The sequence below is a fragment of the Chanodichthys erythropterus genome, chromosome 2, assembly GCF_024489055.1.
Source record: "Chanodichthys erythropterus isolate Z2021 chromosome 2, ASM2448905v1, whole genome shotgun sequence".
NCBI classification, from domain to species: Eukaryota; Metazoa; Chordata; class Actinopteri; order Cypriniformes; family Xenocyprididae; genus Chanodichthys; species Chanodichthys erythropterus.
The window spans coordinates 11,666,790-11,693,571 of record NC_090222.1 but is presented as its reverse complement, the minus strand read 5'-3'; the positions used below and the strand labels follow the sequence as shown (position 1 = coordinate 11,693,571).

The following is a 26,782-nucleotide window of genomic DNA, read 5'->3' as shown; positions in this document are numbered from 1 at the left end:
GATTAATTCATTTTTAAAATATTGCTGATTTACAGAGTTAATGAGAGTCTCTAAAAATATTATTATAAGACAAAAGACTTTATTTAATTAACTTGGAGAGAGTGCATGTTGAATAAAACACCAAGACTGTGGCCAAACAATGCCACCAAAAACACTATTTAGGCTTGCAGAGGAACAAGACGAAGAAGAATATCTATAGCACAATCAAATAGTTTTCCATAAAAGATTTTGTAAATTTGAATTTGATTTAGAATTGCCAATTGGTGCACATTTACCAGCCATATATGTTACTCATTAGAAATACACTGTACATATATAATGACATGAACACTGTAAAGTGACCAAAACTTAGTAGAGTTAGTTTATGAATTACATTTGGACACATTTTACCTCAGTGTCTTGTCCAAGAAACAGAAAACACTGTAGAAGAGACTACGAATACCAAGTAACACCAGTACACGGTGTGCCAGTCTAAAGCCAAGAGAATGTGAAAGAGCTGTCAATCAAATGACTGTCAATTAAAGACATTCTGTAATAATTGTATTACAATTAGGCCAATGCATGCAATTAATAATTAGATATCAGTCTTGAATTAATTTAAAGAGTTACTAAAAGAAGAATTGACAGGCAATTGTAAGAATTAAGAAGGAATTTTAAGAAGTGACCAAATAGCCTACATTAACAACAAACAACCTAGTATTGGGTTTTATTGCTCAATAACACTGACAGTACACAAACAGTTCGCTTACAGTGTGCAAACAAAAACGAATTCAACTAACTAAAACGACAATAGCAACGCACATATAAAACACAACATTTACACTTTTTTGTATGCAAATGTGTGTTAAGAGTAGACTAAGGGTCACACTTACCCGGTGTCAGCTAACACTGTCTCCTCAGCCATGTTTTCAACACAGTGTACTGTTCAGTCAGACAGACAGAGAATTGTGTACATATTGTTCTTATGAGTCGGATCTTTTATTGAATCAGTTGAACAAGTTCAAAAAACGATCTGAATGAACCGAGAAATGTCTCCTTTCTACATGTTCGACTAGTAATGGGCAGAAAATCAAGTGAAGTGATAGTAGGAGTACTTGCAGGGTAGTGAATTCACTGTTGGGATGAAAAAAAAATAAAATAAAAATAAAAATAAAATATGTGTGTACGCGTGAGGGCGTAAAATAATCATAAGATATATAAGAATAATTATTTATTTATGTTTTAACCAGTTTAACAAATTGTAACCAATTCGGGTTTCTGACAATCGCTTACCGTATTTATTACTAGGACACAAAACTAACACAACTTCATATGATGTTTCACATTCATGTTTTATTGCTGTTATGCTGTACATAATGTCCAGTGTAGATGTGAAACTGTTTACACACAAACTAAGATTTGTTTAAGATTAAATGTATGTTTAACTACACACAAGCTAATTTAAAATAAATTAAGATATGCCAGAAATTCAGAAATTCAAAAAAACATTCTGAGTTCCGACCATAGAGGTTCCGACCCATTTAATAAGCCAGTGAGTCAGTTGCCTGACTGACTAATTCAGACTGATTCGCATATCAAACGCATCGTTAGTAGATCGTAGAACCATCGGCACAAATTGGTCTCTACGATTAACGATTTGCGAATCAATTCAGACTGGTTCATTACAAAGAACCGGTCCAACGAATGATTCACTCAAGACTCGCACATCACTAACAATGATCACGTGACAAAGCGTCAACAGTGAACTTTGATCTAGTCTTTCCAGCTGTCAGATAATTATCAGCGTGAAATGTACAGTTCAGAAGTCGTTTTCACTGCATATGTATTGTTTGATACACAAACTTGTTATTTTATTTGAGGATAAAAAGAAAATAAGCATAATGGCGCACACGAATATCTCGGCGGATATATTTCAAGCGCATGTAACTTAACGTTACTGTAGTTTCATGTCTGCAATATGAAATCAGTGTTGATAAATCACTCACAGTTGCACATTCATGTGTTTGTATAACAGGTTTAAACGGTGGGTGGGTGTGATCTAGAATTAGGGCTGTGTCATCTCGATGACGTGGAGGAACTCAAGTCAGCCTTAACTTTAAACCTCTCCGGCTCATACACTTGAATTATACCCGAACACAATCAAGGTTTTTAAATCAAATAGCTTAAATGGGCGTCTGAAGTGCAAGACTGACGTCTGTTTCGCGTTCCGGACAGCTGATCGCGCTTGCAACACTGTGAGTAGACATAGTTTACATGTCACTGGGTTTTCAGGCCTGATATACGGCTTGTGTCATTAATATGCTATTTTACGAGCATTTAAGCGTTGCAAAGTGGTAATAAGGGTGGCATTTGTAGGCTATCTATAGCCTAAATGTGACTGGGATCACATATATCCTGTCTTTGTATGTTTCCTTGTCGGGCATGCGTGTTTTAGCTCCGCCCAGTGATCTGTCAAGATCCACAGAAAAGAGACTGTGCTTTTTCATGTTTACTGTAATAAGAATCACATGCTGTGTTTCCCGAGACATGTCCAGAAACTCTGGGATGGTCATCCAGGTTTAGTTTCTTTAGGTTTCAGTTTTCTTGCCACACCTTTTCGTGCAATGTTACTTTTCAGTTTTTTTTTTCTTTCTTTCTGAATTGCATTTTGCATATTCAAGGATGCATGCATCTTCAAATGGGTGATATTGTGTAGAACATATTTGGTATTATTAAACAGTTTATTCTACATTTAAGAAGTTTTTTTCTTTTGTACTGTAGATACATGGGCTACATGCATTATTAATCACACCAATTTGCAGTATAAAAGCAGGCACAAAATACAAATAACATAATACACACATAGTTTTGTACCTGTTTGGGGACTTTCCATTGACTTGTTTTGTTTTTATATTGAACCAATGCTATTTTGATCTCCTAATCCTAACCTTATACCCAAACCTAACCCTTATAGAAAGCTTTTTGCATTTTAGATATTAATTAAACCAAACTCAAGCATATTCTTAATATATGTGTAATATAATTAACAATGAAAATTTGACTTTGAAGAGAATAAGTACACGCTTACATTAATATCTTACTGTAGGTCTTTCTTATAATTGTTAACTGTGTCATATTTGGAGGGTTTTCTTGCATGTACACCCCACCACAACATTTCAGTTGGATTGAGGTCTGGACTTTGACTTGGCCATTCCAAACCCTTAAATTTCTTGCTTCAGAGCCATTCTTTTGTGGATTTGCTTACATGTTTTGGGTAATTATTATGTTGAAAAATCCTTTTATAGTTCAGCCTTGGTGTAATGTGGAATTCAATTTTGCCAGATCATGAAGCAGCAAACCAACTTCCCGAAGCTTCTTGATCTCTTCTCTTGGAGTGCAGTGGAAAAGTAGATATCTTGGAAAGACTAGCTATCCGCCATCTACCTTAAAGGGTTAGTTCACCCAAAAATGAAAATAATGTCATTTATTTCTCACCCTCATGCCGTTCCACAACCGTAAGACCTTCGTTCATCTTAGGAACACAAATTAAGATGTTTTTGTTGAAATCTGATGGCTCAGTGAGGCCTGCATAGGGAGCAATGATATTTCCTCTCTCAAGATCCGTAAATGTACTAAAAACATATTTAAATCAGTTCATGTGAGTACAGCGGTTCAATATTAATATTATAAAGCGATGAGAATATTTTTGGTGTGCCAAAAAAACAAAATAATGACTTATATAGTGATGGCCGATTTCAAAACACTGCTTCATTAAGCTTCAGAGCGTTATGAATCTTTTGTGTCGAATCATGATTCGGATCTCATGTCAAACCGCCAATCTGCTGAAATCATGTGACTTTGGCGCTCCAAACTACTGATTCGAAGCTTCATGAAGCAGTGTTTTGAAATCGGCTATCACTATATAAGTCGTTATTTTGTTTTTTTGGCGCACAAAAAATATTCTTTTCGCTTTATAATATTGAACCACTGTACACACATGAACTGATTTAAATATGTTTTTAGTACATTTATGGATCTTGAGAGAGGAAATGTCATCGCTGGCTATGCAGGCCTCACTGAGCCATCGGATTTCAACAAAAATATCTTAATTTGCATTCAGAAGACGTCTTATGGGTGTGAAACGGCATGAGGGTGAGTAATAAATGACATTATTTACTCACCCTCATGCTGTCCCAAACCTACTGCAAAGAAGATATTTACAGTAGAAAAGTTTTGATTCCAAACAGTTGTTAAAGGTACAATTTGTAAAATTTTTGCAGTAAAATATCCAAAAACCACTAGGCTAGTGTTATATATTTTGTCCAGCTGATTACTAACAATATCTCTAATGTTTTCAACTACTTGTAAATCATGAGAAAATTCCCATTCTAAACAGTGACACGGGGCAGTGCAGTCACCTGTCAATGACGCAGTTACCTTTGTTACCGCCTTTACTGACGTAGAAACCACATGACAACAGTTCCGTGGACAAATGCGGAAGTAGAGTCTAGCGTCCAGCACACCACTAGCTTGCTTCAAGCAGTTTCTTATTTACTTCTTGCAAGTTTTATGGTGGATTGTGTTAATTATTTATGGAACATAATTACTGTTTACCATCTGCCGCTGGTTCTGTCGACAAGGACAGCTCCCGTAAACTCATGACCGGAAAAGCGGAAGCGGCGCCGGCGACTGTGTCATAATAAAAGTCCCGCTGCTCGTGAGGCGTGTGTTGATCAATCGCTCCAGCTCCTCGTTCAGCTCCCACAGCACTCGGTCCTGCTCTGCTTCATACTACCGTAACGTTAATAATCGCATCCACGAACATGAGTTCTTCCAGACTCCAATCCCTATTCTTTTGCACCGTCCGTTGAGTTAGAGACCACATGTCCCAAGTTTCCACTCTAAAACTTTACGTCATCAAACTACGCCTTTGTTTTGAATAGGCTTCTAGCGACCTCTAGCGGAAAATAATATCACAAATTGTACCTTTAAGTGTTGACTTTTATATATTGACACTTTTGAAATGTCAACTCCATGAATGTATATTTATTTATATATGACTAATATTTAGATTTCATTGTTTTTCACACTTTATACATACAGTATAGGCACTATAAAGACATTGTATACATAATAGATAATGTACAGTTGGTCAGCTTATCATCACAAAGTTAACTCTGGTCTGTTGGCTGGTTTTTGGGTATAAACAAATTGAGACCACAGTGTGATACAAGAGACATAAAAATGTCACTGCTATGTTGCTATATGGACAGATGAAATATGGAGTTACAAAAATGATACAAACATATGACACAAAATACAAAAAATATTTGACTGCTCAATGCCATAATTGGCCAGTCAGAATTAAATGCAGAGTGTGGAATCAAGAACTGAAATGAACCGAGATATGTACTAATACAATACTTAATAAACACCAGCTCCTTTAGAGCATCTTCTATCAGTTTTGTTATTGCTTTTTTTTTATCTCTTATGTTGACCAAGGCTGCATTTATTTGACAAAATAATGTAAAAACAGTAAAATTATGAAATATTATTACAGTTTTAAATAACTGTTTTCTATTTCAGTCTTCAGTGTCACATGATCCTTCAGAAATCATTCTAATATACTGATTTGGTGCACAATAAATATTTAAAATTTAAGCAGTTATGCTGCTTAATATTTTTTTTTGCTGAAACCAAGGTAATTTTTAAAGATTGTTTGATGAATAGAAAGTTAAAGAACATCATTTTTAGATTTTTATAACTGTATAAGCCATTACTGTCACTTTTGATTAATTGAATGCATCCTTGCTAAATGAAAGTATTAATGGTAGAGTATATTGGAATAGTGAGTCACACAATACAGATTATGTCATCATCATTAAGCAATACACAATGTGTGACATGATGAATTTTTTTTTTTTGTGGCATGACTTTTATTGCAGCACCTAATTGTTAGAATTACCTATTTGCATCCAAGTCCTCTGAGTAACAGGAAAATATTTCCATAAACATGCAAATAAGGCTCTGTGTTCACTGGGTGAAATGTGTGGTGTTTCTTGTGTGTATTCTGTATCTGAATCTTGAGGAGAGTGATATGTTTTATTTATAAATTTTTTGCCCCTTGCCTCTCTTCGTCTGTGTGTAACACAGGGATCAGGAAAAATGCAACTTGGCTTGTCGTTTTCTGACAGTGATGTCTCTTCGTTCACCCCTCTGGTGGTCCTGGAGCTTGCTTATGACACTAAAGCAGAGGCCATCACTTGGTTACTAAACAGGATCAGAGACAAGCAGCAAAATGGAGGTGAGACCCCTGGCATGTTACATCTTGGGATAGAGGTTGACAGGAACTGAACATTTTCTGAAATATCTACTTGCCTTTTAAAGTTGTCTGTTTTTGAAGTCCATTCTTTGTCCTTTGGGCCTCTGTCAGTTTTACTCAACCACTGTGACCCACCAAATGTGAACCCTGCCCTTCACAGAGGTCATGGACATAGAATATCAGATTCTGCCTGTAGAGGAAAGATACATGCTTCTCTTAAGTTACTCCATTCATATCGCGTGCATAGACACTTGGTTCTGATAAAAACGAACAACTCTGTATCATATTAACTGCTCAGGACTGTATTTGTTAATTAAAATAGTCAGACACTACAATGTTAAATAGATATTATTACTAATTCTGTCTTTAATTTTTATTGTACTCAAACAAGCTGCAGTACATGATAAAGTAATGCTGTAATGTTTCAATACTAGAAACCAGTAACATGAGCTCTTATTATATAAAACTGTTTTTATATGAAAATTAAGAGCTGATGATGGTTCAGTGACATTATGCTCATTTAATAAAAAAATAATAAAACATTTAATTTATGCACACGATTTCTTGAATATGCCTTTTCTTTGATGAGCATGTTTACAATTTCATTCTGTATTAAAATTCATTTTGGGCATAAAGTTAAAAATGTCAGGGTTATGCAACTGTTAGTTAATTCATAAGAAGAATTAAGAGTTTTGCATAATTTATTAATAATAATAATAATAATAATAATAATAATAATAATAATAATAATAATAATAATAATCAAAACTGCCTGTAATATTTCACACCCTTTGTCTGCAACATCAAAGTCATGTGGTGCAGCCAACATGCAGAAAAACATAAATAAAACATAAAACAGGAAATTATTCCCTCATGACTGTTCTCTGGTGGATTGAGCTTGCCAACCTCGATCCAATCTGCTGAGACCATCAAAAGAAAAAGAAAAAAAGGGTCATCTTTCTTTTCCTTTCTGCATTTCACCTCTGCACTACCTCTTGTTCACTAAATTAGTTTTTTATAGACCTGTTGGGGCTGGTGTCAAATTGTTTGTGATATTCCTTATTTGTAAGGATACAGGAATAAATGTAAATGTGTGTCAAGGTCAGTAATTCCAATAATTAATTTCCTTTTTATAACAAGGCAAGATTAGTACAGTTTGTAAAATTTCATGTGGTGCGAGTTCCCAAAAATATATTTAAAGGTGCCATAGAACGCTTTTTCACAAGATGTAATATAAGTCTAAGGTGTCCCCTGAATGTGTCTGTGAAGTTTCAGCTTAAAATACCCCATAGATTTTTTTTTTTATTCAATATTTTAACTGCCTATTTTGGGGCATAATTAAATATGCGCCGATTCAGCACGCGTCCCCTTTCAATGCTCGTGCTCCCCGCCCCAAAGCTCGCAACTCTATAATACATTGCATAAACAAAGTTCAAACAGCTAATATAACCCTCAAAATGGATCTTTACATTTACACATTTAATAGTACATTAGCAACATGCTAATGAAACATTTAGAAAGACAATTTACAAATATCACTAAAAATATCATGATATCATGGATCATGTCAGTTATTATTGCCCCATCTGCCATTTTTCGCTATTGTCCTTGCTTGCTTACCTGCACATCTGATGACTTGGCTGTGCAGTTCCAGACGTTAATACTGGCTTGTCTAATGCCTTGAACATGGGCTGGCATATGCAAAATTTGGGGGCATACATATTAATGATCCAGACTGTTGCGTCACAGTCTGTTATGTTGAGATTCGCGTGTTCTTCAGAGGTCTTTTAAACAAATGAGATTAAAGGAGGAAACAATTGTGTTTGAGACTCACTGTGTGTCATTTCCATGTACAGAACTCTAATTATTTAACTATGCCGTAAATTCAATTTTCAATCCTAGGGCACCTTTAAAAACTAAAAACGTGAAAAGAAAATATATTTAATACATCTTATATGACATTTGTAGAGTACATTTTGTAAGGCATAAATATAAAGTTCTTTCATGATTTACTCACCCTCAACCCATCCTAGGTGTATATGACTATGTTCTTTTAGACGAACACAATTAGAGATAGATTTAAAAATATCCTTAGTCCTCTAAGGTTTATATTGGTTGTGAATGGAGGGGTGCATTTTGAAGTAAAAAATAATGCATCCATCCATCATAAAAGTAATCCATACGGCTCTAGTGGGTTAACAAAGGCCTTCTTAAGTGAAGCGATGCGTATTTGTAAGAAAAATATCCATATTTAAAACTTTATAAATTCAAATAACTAGCTTTCGGCGGACGACCATTATTTTTTACTTCAAAACGTGGCTCCCCATTCACTACCATTATAAAGGATATTAGGATATTTTTTAATATATCTCAGATTGTGTTCGTCTGAAAGAAGAAAGTCATATACTCCTAGGATGGTTTGAGGGTGAGTAAATAATGGGATAGTTTTTGGGTGAACTATCCCTTTAACTTAATCTGCTTGCAAGCTGTTGTATCAGCAGCCAATGAGCTCACTGCTCAACATTCAAATACTTGGTTAGCATTTGCTATAGGAGTGCAGCATGTTTTCAGAAACCCTCCACCTTCCCCAGCTCCACCTGTATAGATCTGCTATGGGTAAGATATTGTACAGCAGCATGTTTTACTTGCTTTACTTGTGTGTTGTGTATGTATTGGTAGTAGCAAGTCCCAAACTTTCTCTGCAGCAGCAGCAGCGTAAGATCTATTTCACCGAAACCAAACATATCAACATTATCATATCCATTACAATGCCAAACACCCCAAAAGATGCCATGATAGGACTAGATTTTCAAGACTTTGCCTTTTCTTTACAGAGGGCACTCTTACATGTTAATGATTCTGATACACATATTTCACATTATGATCTGTCATCAAATGAGTTTTCTTTTGTTTATAAAATGTAGTTCAGAAAACAATACATTTTAGCATCAATTTTATACACATGTCAGTTATCAGGACACTGACCTTGAGAAATAACCAGTTCCTAAAACTCTGATTTCTTTTACAGGAGCAGAGTTGTTGGTGGATCAAGTACTGTTTCCAGCTCAGGATGGTCAGAAGTCTAATCCTAATGTCTTTGTGGTGGGTTCCACGTTACAGAGGCTCTTAAATGGAGCTGAGGATGTTGGGTTGTTTAAGGAGTTTCAAGATGACACAATGAGAGCATTCACTTATGCCAACAGAGAAAGCTTTAAAGACTTTGAGGGTGAGATTCAGTTATAACTGAATATATGAAGAGTATGACTGTGCTGCTGTATTGTTTTTTTCACAGTATGTTAAGACAACAATTTTAGTTCCTCATATAGGCTTCACGTAGATTGGCTCCTGGTTGTTCTATAACACTGTTGTGTTGTACTCATAGGAGATGGTCAAACATTTCTCAGTGAGGCGGAGTGTCAATACATTATCAAACATGAGTTGGACACACTTAGAGCTAAGACTGAAGAGCACGTTCCAGGATACCCTAAGCTTAAACTCTACCCTGGAAAATCAGTTGGTAAGTGTATTTCTTTGTATTACCAAGTTACCAACTGCACTAGATTAGCAATTAAAGCTTCTCGAATGTTGAAAAGCGCTTCCTATTGCAAGTATGGGAAGATAGTTGGTACATGTTGCGTTGTCAAATGCACATTAGAGCAACCCAAACTCAGAGCAGATGTAGAGATGGAATTTGTGTGGAGCAATATTTACTGTGAACCGAGCCACTCTTAGACACTGCAAACACTGGCTGTTCATGAGCTGGTCACGTGAAAGAACAGTCGCACTTCACTCTGAAATACGCATATATTTATTTAAAGGGTTAGTTCACCCAAAAATGAAAATTGTGTCATTTATTCCTCACCCTCATGCAGTTCCACACCCGTAAGACCTTTGTTAATCTTCGGAACACAAATTAAGATATTTTAGTTGAAATCCGATGGCTCCGTGAGGCCTGCATAGGGAGCAATGACATTTCCTCTCTCAAGATCCATAAATGTACTAAAAACATATTTAAATCAGTTCATGTGTGTACAGTGGTTCAATATTAATATTATAAAGTGACGAGAATATTTTTGGTGCGGCATTCATCTTTAGAACACAAATTAAGATATTTTTGATATGGCTCAGTAAGGCCTCCATTGCCAGCAAGATAATTAACACTTTCAGATGCCCAGAAAGCTACTAAAAACATATTTAAAACAGTTCATGTGAGTACAGTGGTTCAACCTTAATATTATAAAGCGACAAGAATACTTTTTGTGCGCCAAAAAAAAAAAATAAAAATAATACGAATCTTTTGTTTCAAATCAGTGGTTCGGATTGCATATCAAACTGCCAAAGTCAAGTATTGAAATTTCGAAACCCTTATGACGTAACGAAGCCTCGTTTACTGAAATCGCATGACTTTGGCGCTCCGAACCATTGATTCGAAACAAAAGATTCGTAAAGCTTCGAAGCAGTGTTTTGAAATTGGCCATCACTAGATATTGTTGAAAAGTCATTATTTTGGTTTTTGGCGCACACAAAGTATTCTCGCTGCTTTATAATATTAAGGTTGAACCACTGTAGTCACATGAACCATTTTAAATATGTCTTTAGTACCTTTCTGGGCATCTGAAAGTGTTAATTATCTTGCTGGGAATAGAGGCCTCACTGAGCCATCAGATTTCATCAAAAATATCTTAATTTGTGTTCTGAAGATGAATGAAGGTCTTACGGGTGTGGAACGACATGAGGGTGAGTAATTAATGACATAATTTTTATTTTTGGGTGAACTAACCCTTTAAAGTCAACTTGAAAACAAAATCGACTCCCTTTACATGTTCCAGAGTGTTATTCATCTGTGCATCTTCTTTTTTTAAAAATTTCTTCAAAATGTACTAAGTTGCTCCACCTTTTTTGAGGGGAGAGTGGTGAAAATGTGTTTGATTACTTGTTTATTATTTACTTAATTCAAAGTTGAAATTCAGGTATAGAATTCAATTAGGGAATATAAGTATCGGTATTTGTAATATATACTATGTAATTCTTTTTTTTTTTATTTCCACATGATTTGAATTTATACTGCCACCTATTGGTGTGGATGTATCATATGACAAAAAATGAAAACATTTCGGCTTACCACTGATACAGTGGAGCAACCTGATGGATTTATCACCTATGATTATTTTATTATGCAGCTGAAAGTAATGTTAATGTTAATAAGTGAGTAGTATTTGGCAGGTCATGCTATCTCAACATGGCGGCTCCCATGAGTGGGAGACCCTCCCCTTGTAGAATAAAACATCATTTTTAAACCACTAACATCTTCATCTCATTTGGGAGTGCATTATTTTTAAAAAAAATCAAAAGTTACATATATCAGGCTAAGTAGAGAAAGTTACTTTGTGTGCCTTAAAAAAACCTGTAGTTCAAACCATAATTAAAAATATCACCATACAAACCATCATATTTGCTGTTTAACAATATTAATCCTTTAGTATTTTTAAAATCACGTTTTTTCCCACAATGCTTTTTTTTTTCATTTTTGAATATTAAGTAACATTTTGATGGTAAACTCTTTTTCAGTGCGGAGATTGCAATCTAAAGGTGTCCTAGTCCAGTATTTCCCTCTCCATAACAAAGAAGACCTTAAGAGACTCTCCTTCTCATGGTATAAAAAGATCAAACTGTCCTTCCAGCCGTTGGGTGAGTCACTCTGTCTATGTGCACTCGCAGCATGAACTTTAAACCCAACTCCAGACTTTATATCAGTTTTCTGATATAACTTAATGTGAAAAGAATTTCACAAGAATTTTGGTTATATAAGTATGGCTGAATGGCTTATTTGGTGGCTGGGTGGGTGTGATACTCTTTGCTTCTCTTGAATTATTGTGGGATTTAAAAGAAAACTGTTGATTGCTTGCTTCATGCAAATGTAAAGCAGAATTTTACCTGCTCCATCTTAAAAACGGGTGTTTTAGGTCATTATACACAAACCCCAATGTTGTGCTATATTCATTGAAGATGTTCTCTTTGTGTCCTCCATGATGTAGATGACATCAGATGTTACTTTGGTGAGGGTCTGGCGCTCTACTTTGGATTTCTGGAGTATTTCACGTTTGCCTTGGTACCCATGGCCCTCATTGGTATCCCTTACTACCTCTTTGACTGGGAGGACTACGACAAGTATGTTCTGTTTGCTGTCTTCAACCTGGTTTGGTCTACGGTTTTCCTGGAAGTGTGGAAGAGATGCAGCGCTATGTTAGCGTACGGGTGGGGAACGCTAAGCCGCAAAAAAGCATTTGAAGAACCGAGGCCTGGATTCCATGGAGCCCTGGGGTTTAATCCAGTCACGGGGCGAGAGGAACCAGTCTACCCTAGCTCCAAGTACAAATTTTTAAGTATATTTATATTTTGGCAGAAAAAAGGCATATTAAGGACATCTTTTATAGCCTACTTTGGTTAGCACCAAAACCTGGTTTACATGTCTCAGACCTTCAGCATACAGTAATGGAGATTTATACATTTAATAATACATGCATACAACTGCATATTCTAAATCAACATCAAACAAATAGCATGATAAATATGGAAAGTGTTCTAGATGCTCAATTTGTTTTGACAGTGTTTGTTTTCCCATGACAGGCGGCAATTGAGGATATATTTGGTGTCGGTTCCTTTTGTTCTGCTGTGCCTGTATCTGTCCTTTTACGTGATGATGGTTTACTTTGACATGGAGAACTGGGCCATAAATATATACCATGAAAATCCAAACTTTGCGACCGGCATTCTGATGTTTGTTCCCAGTATCATCTACGCTGTGGTCATTGAGATCATGAACTTATTGTATCGCTATGCTGCTGAGTTTCTCACAGACTGGGGTGAGCTTGAAATTCTTTCTCTTTTCTTTCTTCTTTTATCATCTTCGGTTACACTTTATTTCAGTGGTCCACTTTATACATTCTACTAACTATAAGTAACTTTGCAACTATATGTCAACCAGTATTAGTAGACTGTTAGGTTAGGGTTAGGTATTAAGGCTCCGATATGCAAGCAAAATCAAAGAACAATCTGGTGTGATGTTGTTTCGAACAAAATCAGGCCAAAACGAAGTTTGTTTTGTGTTCATCTCGGGAGTTCGAAACAGCTTGCCAAAGCAAACATTACGGAAAAGTTGGCTCCGGCTGGTATACACCATCAAACTACCATTGGTCCATGGCTATTACGTAATAGGAAGGCGTGGCTCTGAGGCTCCACCTTCTTTGACGTGGAAATGTTCTCCGCTTCATTTCTTCTGTTCAGTCCTTCGAGGTCAGACCTCCATGAGTAAAAATGTGAACACACTGTAGAGCAGCTTTATAGTTAATTGTATAGAAAATTAAGTTGTAATTCTAATTGAAAGAGATACTGACACTGGCTTTTCATGTTTAATACTGTAAAGTTGCTTGCTTTTAAACAATCTATTGTATAAAGTGATATAAAATAAACGTGACGTGACTTTACTGGAATGTCGAATCTCTGAACTCGTGCTCATGTTGTCTTAACTACTCTTGACTGCTGTAATTTTTGTTGTTGTGTTAATATTGTTATTTAAGGAAACCACACATATTCATGCAAGCAGTGTAGGCGGCATGTTTACTAACGCTGTACAATACCACTGCTTACGTATTCCGGACTTCATTTTACCTCAAAGTGAAGAATGAAAAAGAACTTCGCCATGAGTGTATCAAGGCCTTTAGACTTCAGATTAGCAGAATAAGTTGACACGTAGTTGCCAAGTTACTTACAGTCAATATAATGTCTGTTGGGGGAGCATTAAAATAAAGTGTTAGCAGATATTAAGCAGACAGTCTACTGATAATCTAATGACTGGTTGACTTGTACTTATAGTTAGTAGAATGTCTAAAGTAGACCAGCGAAATACAGTGTTATCTCATCTTCATTTCAGTTTATTGAAATTTTTTATTTTTTTATTTTTTTGTATCTTTGCTCAATAATAATTGAATGCTATTTTGTAATCTTTGTAAAAAATAAATAAATAAATAAATAAGTGACCAAATTTAAAATATGAAATAAAATCACACTGTGAGATATTTTGCTATTACAAGATATGAAGTCATATCTTGCTATTGAAAAATTGTCACGCTGTGAAATTTCACATATAGCAATATATTTCACATATAGTCAAAATTACATTAAATATATTTTTAATTGTTAGCGATTTGCTTTTTAATTAGAACTTTGAAGCAGGAACAAGGTAAAGTGTCTTTACCAGGAAGATCACCAAAATGTACTTCAGAAATGTAAATCACAATATTTGAGGGCCCCCCTCCCCTCCATATTCAGTATTTTAAGATATTTACAGAATTTTTTGCTGTAATTATGAAAAAGCTGTTTGTTTTTTTAAATATATATTGAATTGATTGACAGGTTTTTTTTTTTTTTAAATATTTTAAATTAAATAACCATGATTCATTTTGTGATTCCATAAGATTTAAGTTTACATCTTGATTTTGTATGATATGTAACATTTTTAATTTAGATTAGAATTTATTTTAATATATATATATATATATATATATATATATATATATATATATATATATATATATATATATATATATATATATATATAAATAATTATATATTTTATATATTATCTCTTATATATTAAAATAAACTCTAATCTAAATGAATTTTAATTAATAATTTATTAATTTAAATACTTTTTAAGTCATCCTGCTGCCTCTTTGGAAGTTTGCTGATGCCTCCTTGTGTGCCCTGCCCCCCTGGTTGAGAACCACTGGTCTAAATTATATTTCTGTGTGACTTAGCCATAATTTCATGTAAATGCTATTAATGCCTTACTCTAATTGTTTTATTTATGTTTTTTTGATTACTCTTGAAATTAAATTGTTTCCTCCCAACATGAAGGTAAATCCCATTCCATGTATTTTGTTTTTCAGAAAACCACAGATTGGAGTCATCATATCAAAATCACCTCGTGCTCAAGGTTTTGGTGGTATGCTTTCAAGTTTTTTGTGTTTTTATACTTAGTCTTATAACTGCACGTTTTACTAATTCATTGATATTTTACCTCTTGTAAATACATTTCTGCCTGCAATATAGGGTTCCCAGTAATTTTCAAAATTGTGATTTTCAGGCCTGGAAATATTAAAAAGTCATCTCTATATCATTACATTATAAAATTGGGAATAGTAGTGGAAATGCTTTGGGTTAAAGGTGTGGGAACCCTTGCAACATTAGAGGCAGATTTCTAAAGTGCAAATTTAGTCTTAATTATTGAATTTTTTTTTGTTGTTGTTGTTTGTTTCCAGTTTAACTTCGTAAACTGCTTTGCCTCTCTCTTCTATATTGCCTTTGTCATGCAAGATATGGTGCTTCTGAGGCAGGTGAGTTTTTCTGAGCTCAGCTGCATGGACAAACAATAAATCAAGTGAAGTTTAATTAATTAACGATCTGTGATTTAAAAGGGGCATTATAATTTTAAATGGAAGTAACTTTGCCTCTTGCCTGTGTGTGTGTGGATCATCAGAGTTTGGCCACCCTGCTCATCACCTCTCAAATACTGAATCAAGTGATGGAGGCTTTTCTGCCATACTGGCTGCAGAGGAGGAGGAACAAGAAGGCACATAAGAGGATGAGGAGGCTGATGGGTGATAAAGAGCTCCCCCTGCTGGAACAAATTCAGCTGGAAACTGAAATGAACACCTATCTGGTAGATCCTAGTAACCATTATCATTTTGGATTTTGTAAACAAACACTTAGGATGTATGCATATATATGTATGTATCTATGTATATAAATATATATATATACTTAAGCGGGGAAGATGCATGGACATTAATTTGCATTGTTTTAATGTGATGTTTAGTTTTTACCTAAAACCTTCCCTGTTCAGACAGTAATGTCCACATACAATGCTTAAACTGCTTGTCCTTTAGCAGCAGATTTTGTTCACAACCAACTTAAAACCATAACCTAAAAATGATTTTCATTTACAATAATAAAAGCTAAAATTCTGTATTAGTAACTCTTCATGCCATCAATCGCACACATACTCAAGCTCAGCGGATCTCCCGTTCTTGGCTCTTTCTTGTGACTTGTAAATTCATTGTTAAAGATGATAAAGAGGATCTTTTCATCGACTGAGAAACCAAAGACTGTTACTGTTGAAATGAGCGCATGCGTAAGAACAGCTCCCCTCCTTCACAGCTCATTTAGAGGGAACGCCTCCCAAAAACTCGTGCACGAGTATTGGAACACGAGTGTTTACCACCGGCATTCGCTCTGTCGTGTTAGTGGATTCATTATGTCGGACTCACCGCAGGTAACTCATAATCTGCAGTTGTTACTCCCGTCTCCTGACAAAAACATCGCATGTGGTGCCTGTGGAGTGTGGAAAGTTAGTGAAGCACGCAGCCGTGCACGTCTCTCACAAGGAACGTCATGGCAGTGATTGACAAGCCAGAGGGCAGTGCACCTAATAAATAGTCTTTTATCAGTTAGTAAAGACAGTTTCAAGTAATATTGCAAAAATGTATAAAACAAAACATCCTTTTTAGCACATTTAACTAGAGACTGGAGCTTTACGTTTCACTTGAAACCGGCCCCGCCATTACAGAAATTAATAGGGGCTTAGGGCAAAAATGCCACCAAAATTAATAAAACCGCCCCCCAAAATCAAGATATATGGGGCAAAAATTTTCTTGTATAAGTTTTTTTTTTTTATATTTATAACAGGATATAAAGTGCTGTTTTCCTGAATATTAGCACAATTGCAAATGTGATAACCTATTGATTTTATACAACAGTTCAATAAACAAGGTGGACATCCGAATTGCAAAGGCTGCCTCTGCTGGAGCTCTGACCGGTTCATTTACATCAATGAGGTGTTGACTTGGGAATAGATCTAATCGGATAGGTCAAATTCACAAATTAATCATTGAATCATTCAGTGAGATTTAGTTTAATTGAAAAGAATCATTGATTGGAAAGAACCTTGAATCGGACACTGCTGTCACATCTCTGAGCAAGTAACAATTTCTTCAGTTCAAAATAACAAGGAAGAACATGTTTTTTTTTTATAAAATGTAGTAAAAAGCACGGAATTGTGCTTTGGAATTTAGTGAAGTAAAAGTTAAAGTTTCCCAAAATAAAAATACTCTGATAAAGTACTGATACTTGAAAAACATACACTGCCCTCCAAAAGTTTGGAAACACATCTGGCAAAGTGTGGTTTTGGATGCTATCAGCATAAATCCTTATAATTTTTTGGTGCAAGTCTATGGTGCAAATACATTAAAGTAACTCAACATTATCATATACATATTCATTATATACAATGAACCAATTAGGACCCAGTTTAGGTCAGATAACTGCTAATGGTGGATATTTTGAAGAGTCAAAAATGTAAGTTTTTTTCTATGCATAAACTGTTTATGTAATACATATGTTTTCATAGTTTGTGTTGTCCCTTATCAGTGCAAAATTATCACAAATTAAAAGGGATTCATGTCAGTATTGTCCAAAACCCCACTTTTCTAGGGCGTTTCCAAACTTTTGGAGGCAGTGTACTTAAGTACATAAACAAAGTAAAAATTCTTTATTACTGTCCACCACTGGTTTCTTGCACCAAAAACAGTCATCATTTAGTTTCACGTGACCATTCTTTGTCCCTCTTTGACATTTAGAATCTCTCTGAAATATCTTTGATCATCAGGGCACGTTTGACGACTACCTTGAGCAGTTCCTGTTGTTCGGCTACGTGAGCCTGTTCTCCTGTGTGTATCCGCTGGCTGCTGTGCTGGTGGTGCTGAACAACATCACTGAGGTTTACTCTGACGCCTTCAAGATGTGCCATGTTTTCAAGCGTCCCTTCTCAGAACCAGCCGCGAACATCGGGGTGTGGCAGGTGAGAAAACTGCATGAGAAAGTCTCACATCCAGAAGTGCTGATCATTTCTGTACTTCAAAGAAGGCTTAAGAGACAGAAAAAATGTACAGTGCTATAAAAGGGAGAGTACAATCTGATAAACTTCAATAATGGTATATTATAATAGTCAATAATAGCCCATATAAGTCATAATTATAATATAATTTGGATTTATGTGTTAAAAACAAATCCAGAAAAAAGTGCTATTATAAATATACATTAGCAGTCAAAAATTAGGCTACACCTACTCATTCTTATTAGGTACACTATGTAACTTTTTTTTTTTTTTTGTCCAAAATCCCTCTCCAAAACATGCTTTTATTTTACCCTGATTCACTATGGAAAGCCTGTTATAAATGTTTATATTTTAGACCTGATTGGGATGGTTTTTGTAGGAAATTGCATGTCTCATCATACAAGTAAACAGAGAACAAGTGCTTCAGCTACTTTGAGTTGTGTATGTTGTAAAAGTGGCATAAGTTAGTTGTCACAAGCAAAATCTCCTAAATCTCCAACCTCCAGGGAATCACCGAACAGAGTGTAGAGTCTCCTGGCAAAAAGAGAACGTGACAGAGCTCATGATAAAAAGAGGGTCAACATTGGCTTGGCTTTTGTTGGAGATGGCGAGAACTGAATGATTTAAACTGTAAAAATGAAGCATATTATTGAACATATAAATCACCATATGTAACATTTTAAAGCATTATCAATTGTGAGGGTCATTTCATTATGGCCCTTTTTTGTAGCACTGTGCTGGGATTTATTTTCAAGTAAATACTGTCTATTAATGAGTATAGCTACAGTAAATTCTTCAGCTAGTCAGCTTGAGATCCTTTCCATCGAAACTGGTTATATCTTTTTTAAGTCTAGTAGTGAATGTTTTATGAGCTGTAGAAAAAACCATATTCATCCACACAGTCACCTAGAGCTGAAGCACAACCAAAACAATGCTCTTCTGCAAAATACATGCAGTTTTGTTTTTTAACTGCTAGAGGGTCAAAAGTTACATAGTGCACCTTTAATATTACTGAAATAAAATTTCATCCAAAAATTTAAATTCTGTCATTAGTTGCTCTTATTAATGACCTGTATGCCCTTCTAGTCCATATGTTGTTGTTTTGATTGTGGAACACAAACAAATGTGGAATATCTTCCTGCAAATATTTTCCATACAACAGCAGTTAATACTGACCTTGTCTTACAAGGTCCAGAAAGGCCAAAAGACAAAGCACTTATTTAAAGTAGAACTTTTTTTTTTTGACTGGTAGTGTTCACAGATAATTGAAGTCATACGAGGGCATGGTGTGGTGAAAGAACATCATTGTTGGGTAAACTATATTGTGTGCAGGAGACCGTTAACTACCATGTGAAAAGCACATTTGACTCAGTTATGCTCATATTCAGAGAAAAAGGCATATGAAATTGATATCACACAGTGGTGGACAAAGTACACAAATCATCTACTTGAGTTAAAGCATAAATGCCCTAATGAGATATTACTACTGTAAAAATATAAGGGTCCCACTTTATATTAGGTGGCCTTAACTACTATGTACTTGCATTAAAAAAATAAAATACAATGTACTTATTGTGTTCATAATGTATTGCAAAACACTTTTGCTTGTATGGTTTGCTGGTATGGGTGGGTTTAAGTATGGTTTAGGGTCTAAGGGATGAGTCAACAGTGTAAATATATATGTTATTACAGAAATTAATTACAGATGTAATTACATGCAGGTATTTTTTTTTTTTAAATATAAGTACAATGTAAAAACATGAATGTGCAAAATAAGTGCATGGTATCAAATGATTAACTTTAAATGTAAGTACATAGTAGTTAAGGCCACCTAATATAAAGTGGGACCAATATAAGTAATATACTTGAGTAAAAAGTACAAAAGTACTGAATGTATTAATTTACTGAAGTATCAAATGTAAAACTCATCACTTATTTATTTAAAATTTGATATGCTCCATCATCCTACTGCTCAAAATACGTATGAGTTAGAACTAGCCAGAACTAGACAATAAGGAAGGTTTGTGGAAGCAAGACATTGAATATGCATGATGTGGAAGTAAAACATTATCAAAAATCAGAACTTTCACAATCAGTTGATATGACTGATAAAGTGTGTGTGCAAGCAAGTGAAAACCACAACAAACTATGTCATTCTATATTTTAAAAACAAGGACATTTTGCAATAATAATAACTTGTCAATATTAAAATCCACCACACACTCAAGCTCTAGAGATCATTTCTCCTGGATTTTGGCTTATTTTCACACAGATATGACCAACTTTGTTACTGTTCACCACTGATATCACATCAATCAATCAATCAATCAATCAATCAATCAATCAATCAATCAATCAATCAATCAATCAATCAATCAATCAATCAATCAATCAATCAATCAATCAATCAATCAATCAATCAATCAATCAATCAAAATTCACTGTTTATTATAGTGTAGTATGTATTATTTCCACATTGTGGAGTCATTAGATCTATGGAATGGCACTGGGAATTAGTCAATTCAAGTCACCTTTATTTATATAGAGCTTTGTACAATACAGATAGTTTCAAAGCAGCTTTACATGGATAAACAGGAAAATAATGATTCAATTATGCAAACAGAGTTCAATTCTACTTGTAAAGCAGCTCTAAAAAGAACATAGTGTCAAATTAATTGTTAGTGACCAAAAATCATCGAACCAAACCAAACTCACTTAATATCTAATGTCCACTTATATGCATATGAAAAATAATTGTAAGAATTTAAAGCTATTAGATTGAAATGTCTTTATGATCATGAGAAACATGCAGTCAAATCAATATTTAAACAGTGCTGTATACACACCAGTGTTATTTTAGTATTATTTATAAACTATGATATTATTATTATTATTTTTATAATTTCAGTTTTCACTTTAATTTTAGTTTACATTTTTAGCAATTTTGTTTTGTGCCTTAATGATTTTTATTAGGTTTTTTAGTATTTCTGTTTTTAGTAAAAATATTTCTATTTCCATTTTAGTCATTTTAGTACTGCAACTTAAACTTATTTATTTCATTTAAGTTTATCATTTCATTAAGATTTTATCATTAAGATTTTCATTCCCTGTTTCTATTTTATTTTATTTCCGCTTTATTTAAATTATTAAAGTTTTAATTAACAATAGTAGCACTATTACACACACACACTTAAAAACAAACAAACAAAAAAACTAACATTTGGGCTTTTTATTCTTGCAGTTGGCATTCGAGACAATGAGTATTATCGCCGTGCTGACCAACTGTGCCTTGATTGGTTTGTCCCCACAAGTGCATGCGTACTTCCCCGAATCAGAGACTCAGCTGATCCTCGTTGTGGTGGCAATAGAGGTAACATATTCTCTCCTTTCCTCACAACATGGTAACCTGTAACCCCCTTTTGCAATGGCCCAATTGGTCCATAAGGTGGCATCAGTGAGCTGTTTTCCTTCTGTGTTGGAGTGCTAAAGGGTGCTAAACTTGGCTGTAGTCCTTGTTTCCTTAACTGCCATGTTGGTTTGGATAATGCAGGAAACAGTGTGTGTTAGACCTTGTCAGTTTGTGTAACAGAACAATCCAGTACCCCACTACTGTGGAACTCCAGTCCATATGGGTTAACGTCAGAATTAAACAGGAAGATCAGTTAAGGATAAGCTTTGCTGCTGGCCTCAGGAGACCCACTCAAAATAACTGACCCAAAGCATGGAGAAAAACACACACTCGCACACAAACGCACTAGAGACTTGCGTTTTTTGGGAGAGAGAAAAATAGAACTCCTGATATTCTGTGTGAACCTGGTGGGGATCTGGGGAGGAATTCATTGTGCCATGTCTTGTTTTCCGCTAATTAAACTTCGCAGTAATCACTGGAGTTGTAATTAGGCCATACTGATTCACGCACAGCATCAGTGTACCATGACAGAATTTTAAATAAAACCCAAAACCAGGAGTGTTGAGGGAATAGAAAAGTCTTTACAAACCTCAAAAGCAAATGCTGTAGTCATTCAGGTCTGTGTGTGGCTTTGTTGTTTCGTTCTGCAACATTAAATCAAGTAAACTTTATCCAAATTGACTGAAGCCAGAGAGGATATGCATGTTAAATCAAAAGCAAATAGTAGTGTTGCCACCTCATGTACTCTGTATTTGAAGTTCTAATTCAGATTGATTGGTTTGAGTTTGTCCGCTCCTGCTGGTTGGTGTGAATTGATTTGTTTAGGGCTGGTGGAATACGGGTATGCTGGATACACAGGGTGCACTGCTCTAAATCAACTGTGTTTGTGGGTGAATGTGTGGCTATATTGTATCTCTGACGTGTTTTATTCATTTCCTGTGAGGGTCATGATGCTTTCAACCGTGGATGGTGCAAACAATAGATGTTACATGAGGTGTGTGTGTGTGTATATGTATGTATATACTGTACATATATGTTTTCAGTATTTTTTCTTTAGTGGAACTGGTTCTGAAAAAAAAAATCCATCTAAATTATTATCCATATAATCTATCTATGGGCCGGATTTACTGAAAGCCTGCACCAACACAAACCTTCTTTTGGTATTAAAAAAAAACTACTGTCAGAGTGCGTGGACGCAGTTATTTTTGCAGCTGACCTTATTGCACATGTATTTGCAGGAGTTTCCCTTTCACACGCAAAATTTATGGGAGGAGAATATTTAAATGAATCATTCAAGGTGATTTACTAATGTTTGTGCTACTCAATTTACTGGCATTTGCACCATTATTTACTGCCTAAAACATCGGCATTCTGACGTAAAACCTGAAAGCTCTGCACTGTGTCTACAGTGTGTTTCGTTTTTACGCACAAAAAGTATTCTTGTTGCTTCACAACATTGAGGTTGAACCACTGTAGTCATGTGGACTATTTTAACAATGTCTTTAGTACTTTTATTGGTCTTGAATGTGGTAATTATGTTGCTGTCTCTTGGGGATCAGAAACCTCTCGGATTTCAGCAAAAATATCTTAAATTGTGTTCTGAAGTTAAATGAAGGTCTTACGGCTTTGGAACAACATGAGAGTGAGTAATTAATGAGGCAAAAGTGGTAGTTAATAGTTAATAATGAGAATTGGACCCTAATCTAAAGTGTGACTTACTAAAAGTTTGAATGGCTGATCTGGTCATGAGCTGTCAGTTTAACTTAATTTTCATTTTTAGGTAAGGACAAGGTGCTTCCTCAAAAGTGATAAAACAACTGTTCATGAAATTAAGGAACCAGCGCCTATACATTCCTTAAGATTCCACTCCTTATTATCTATAACAGTTCTATATCATTAACCCACTGTACTGTGTACACACACATTTTTATGTCTGTTACATACAGCTCACACAATAAGTAGCAATCAAATCACATTCTTTGTCTTTTATGCAGGGTGCTTCTGAAGGCTGTCTTTATATATTTTATTGACTCTGTTAGTTCATTAAGTGGAGTGAGCAGGGATTGGCATTGGATCAGCATATGCGGATGGGGGAGGGTTTGATTCTTATGGATTGCAGAGGACTGTGTGATGTATAGATTCTTTCAGAAGTAGTAACACAATATCATACAGTCGGACAGTATACCAAGGGAGGAAGACAGGACAAATTATTAAATCATACATATTATTGCAGCACAGTTGTCACGGTGCAGTTGGGTCAAAGACTTTATATATAGAAAGATGATGCACTCATATTATTATGAATGGGAGAAAGTGCAATGTGCAATATGGCAGAATAAGTCATGCCTTCTAAATAAAAGAGCTAATCAGCAATCGTCATCGCATTGTTGCCGTTAGAAGCTCTGATTGCTATAAAAACAGTCAATGTTGTAAGACTTGCGCTTAGGACTGTGCTGTGACTAATGCTATTTTAATGTAGACCATCTTTATGAGACAATTGTCAGATTTTCATTTCAAATATGAAATTTAATCGTAATTTTCTTGAACAGAGATAAGATCAAAGAGATAAGATCTGCACATCCAAAGATGGCCGCCGAGTGAAATTACTTATCTTTTGAGTTGTTGACTTTGGAGTCGAGGACCTACTGTAAGTGTAAAACTTTTATTAAATAAAACAAGAAGATAATCCTAAAAGAAGAGGATAATTATCCAAGGGGAAGAGCAGCAAAACAGCTTTAGTAAAATTAAGTCAATAACTGACAAACTAAAGAAAACCACAGGGCTAGATCGGTGAATAAGGAACTAAATAAGACACAGGTGGGCTAAATAAGTAACCATTAGTAGCAAACAAGGGAATATTTAGTAACCTAGGGGTTATTGCAAAAATGTGTTCTGTGTGAATGGCCTCCTTAGGGCAGAAAAACACTGGCAAACCATAGCAATAGTACGGCATTAAATTATTATATAACAGGATGCTTCATAATTACTTTTGAAAATGTCTGCTTGCTATAGAAGCTTGTTTCTGCCACTTAATAATAAAAAAGCTAATTGCGCCTTTTTATCTCACAATTCTTTTTTCTCGCAATTTTGCATTTACATCTTGCAATTCTGATTTTTTTTTTGCTCAGAATTGCGAGATATAAAGTCACAATTGCACATTATAAAGTCAGAATTGCAAACTCAAAATTACAAGAAAAAAGTCAGAATTTTTTTCCTCAGAACTTGACTTTATAACTTGCAGTTGCAAGTTTTTATCTCACAATTCTGAGAAAAGAAGTCAGAAAAAAACAATTCTGAGAAAAGAAATCAGAGTTGTGGGATATAAACTCACAATTGCGAGAAAAAAAGTCAGAATTTTGAGAAAAACGTCAGAATTGCGAGTTTTTATCCTGCAATTCTGAATCCATAACTCTCAATTTAGAGTTGATATCTCTCAATTCTGACATAAATCACAATTGTAAGTTTATATCTTGCAGTTCTGAGAAAAATAGTTAGAACTGTGAGATAAAAAGTTCAAATGATCTTTTTAAGTTTTTTTTTTTTTTTATTCCATGGGGGAAACAAGCTTGCTCACTGGCCAAATTTAAAATAAATCCTGCTCCCATATTTCTGTCATATTCAGGACCTCAGATACAGTATGGTTATCATCTATCAAGCAAAAATCATAAGTGTGTTCATTTTGAAAAGTAATAACGCATCGCTCCTTAAACAGCCACATGATTTGAGGTATTATTCATGTCTGTAGCACAAACGGTGCAAGATTAGTTATACATTTAGAAGTTTAATACTTTAAATGTTTGTTCAACCCCCTAGGTATGAGCCATTGTAACAGATATGCTGTATATCTGATGGTATTTAAATATAGAAAAACATGGATTTGTTTTTGAATGAACAAATAAATGAGAAAATCATCCAAAAAAGATTAATGTAGAAATAATCTCTGTGTCCTCAAAGGTCATCTTTGAAAGATGGGTAATGCAAATGTTCCCTCGCTTTGTTATCTCTTCTTTACTTTGCTTTTGTGTGCATTGTCACTGGCTCACGGTGGAATGAATCAGAGAGGTTTGTGAGTGAGTGTGTGTGTGTCATTGCTGGTATTTCTCAGAGCCATGACTGCTGCCTATTTTTGGGCCATTCGATACTCAGGTAATTACACGATGACATGCCTCAGAGAGCAGTAACTAGGCAACAGTGTAGCCACGGTGACAGGAGACGGCTGAGTATCAGGAAGAACTGAAAAGCTTGATGGTTGGGAGGCTGACTGTGACCTCTGAAAGATAGAAAGAGAGAGTGTGTACAAATACATGCACACATGTAATAAAGCAAAATAATGATTTTTCAAACATTTTGCATGTTTTACGGGCGAATTCACCACTTCACAGCACCACTATGGCTTGCAGTTGAACCGATGCTCAAATACAATGTAATGTTTTAACTAACCAAATAATTAACTACTAACCCAAAAATTAAAAAAAAAAAAAAAAAAAAAAAATCTGTCATTTACTTCCTTTAAAGTTATTCCAAACCTGTATGAAGTCAATGGGGCCCATCAACTGTTTGGTTACCAATATTCTTTAAAATATTTTCTTTTGTGTTCAGCATTCATAAAAAAAATATATAAAAAAAATAAAATTAAATTGAATAAAATTAAATAAAATTAAATAAAATAAAAAATCATACATGTTTGGGACAACTTGAGGGTACACTATCCATTTAAAGGTGAACTCAGTATTATTTCAAATACAATGTTTGGAAGTTATAAAATGAGAGATGGGACACAATACAAAAGAGATCAAAAGAATATCACTGCAATGAAAGTTTATGACTGGGCAAGCGCTTTAGGACCCGTGTTTATGTTAGAAAAGCTTTCCAGCGCTGGAGAGAGCTAAGTGGGAAGGCCTGAAAACAGATGTGGAGGCTGCTTTGATTCCTTATCATGTAAGTAACACTGGGTTTTGATTGTCTGGAGCTGCTGTTCTGTTGGCAATTAACAACAAACTCTTGTTTGTATTTACTCTTGTGTACTGTGCATTCATTTTTTATGCTTCTTTGTTGTTCGTTTATCATCTGCGCTTTATTTTTCATGAAGCATTTTGTTAGGCGACAGCTGTGATAAACA

General features: G+C 34.9%; 2 protein-coding genes across 4 annotated transcripts in view; one reads left to right on the top strand and one right to left on the bottom strand.

Annotated features, from left to right (window-relative positions):
* abhd5a (abhydrolase domain containing 5a) overlaps window positions 1–923 on the bottom strand; it is a 28,515-nt gene extending 27,592 nt beyond the window's left edge. For 2 of the 3 annotated variants that reach the window (XR_010896457.1, XM_067401092.1), the window contains exons 1-2: window positions 873–923; window positions 391–471 (exon numbers count right to left, since the gene is read on the bottom strand). Coding sequence is in view for 2 of the 3 variants with exons in the window: in XM_067401092.1 (XP_067257193.1) it covers window positions 391–471; window positions 873–904 (113 nt within the window). In the remaining variant the exon portion in view is untranslated. The remainder of the gene's footprint in view (window positions 1–390; window positions 472–872) is intronic. The other variant, XM_067401105.1, reaches the window with a different exon arrangement.
* A 1,148-nt stretch (window positions 924–2,071) lies between these two features.
* The window catches only part of ano10a (anoctamin 10a), a 50,477-nt gene continuing 25,766 nt past the window's right edge, over window positions 2,072–26,782 (top strand). Inside the window, exons 1-12 of the mRNA XM_067392635.1 lie at window positions 2,072–2,234; window positions 6,133–6,283; window positions 9,330–9,527; window positions 9,684–9,818; window positions 11,870–11,989; window positions 12,337–12,670; window positions 12,929–13,164; window positions 15,250–15,305; window positions 15,622–15,696; window positions 15,840–16,022; window positions 18,027–18,218; window positions 21,496–21,624. Of these exons, the coding sequence (XP_067248736.1) occupies window positions 6,145–6,283; window positions 9,330–9,527; window positions 9,684–9,818; window positions 11,870–11,989; window positions 12,337–12,670; window positions 12,929–13,164; window positions 15,250–15,305; window positions 15,622–15,696; window positions 15,840–16,022; window positions 18,027–18,218; window positions 21,496–21,624 (1,797 nt within the window). The 5' untranslated portion in view covers window positions 2,072–2,234; window positions 6,133–6,144. The remainder of the gene's footprint in view (window positions 2,235–6,132; window positions 6,284–9,329; window positions 9,528–9,683; window positions 9,819–11,869; window positions 11,990–12,336; window positions 12,671–12,928; window positions 13,165–15,249; window positions 15,306–15,621; window positions 15,697–15,839; window positions 16,023–18,026; window positions 18,219–21,495; window positions 21,625–26,782) is intronic.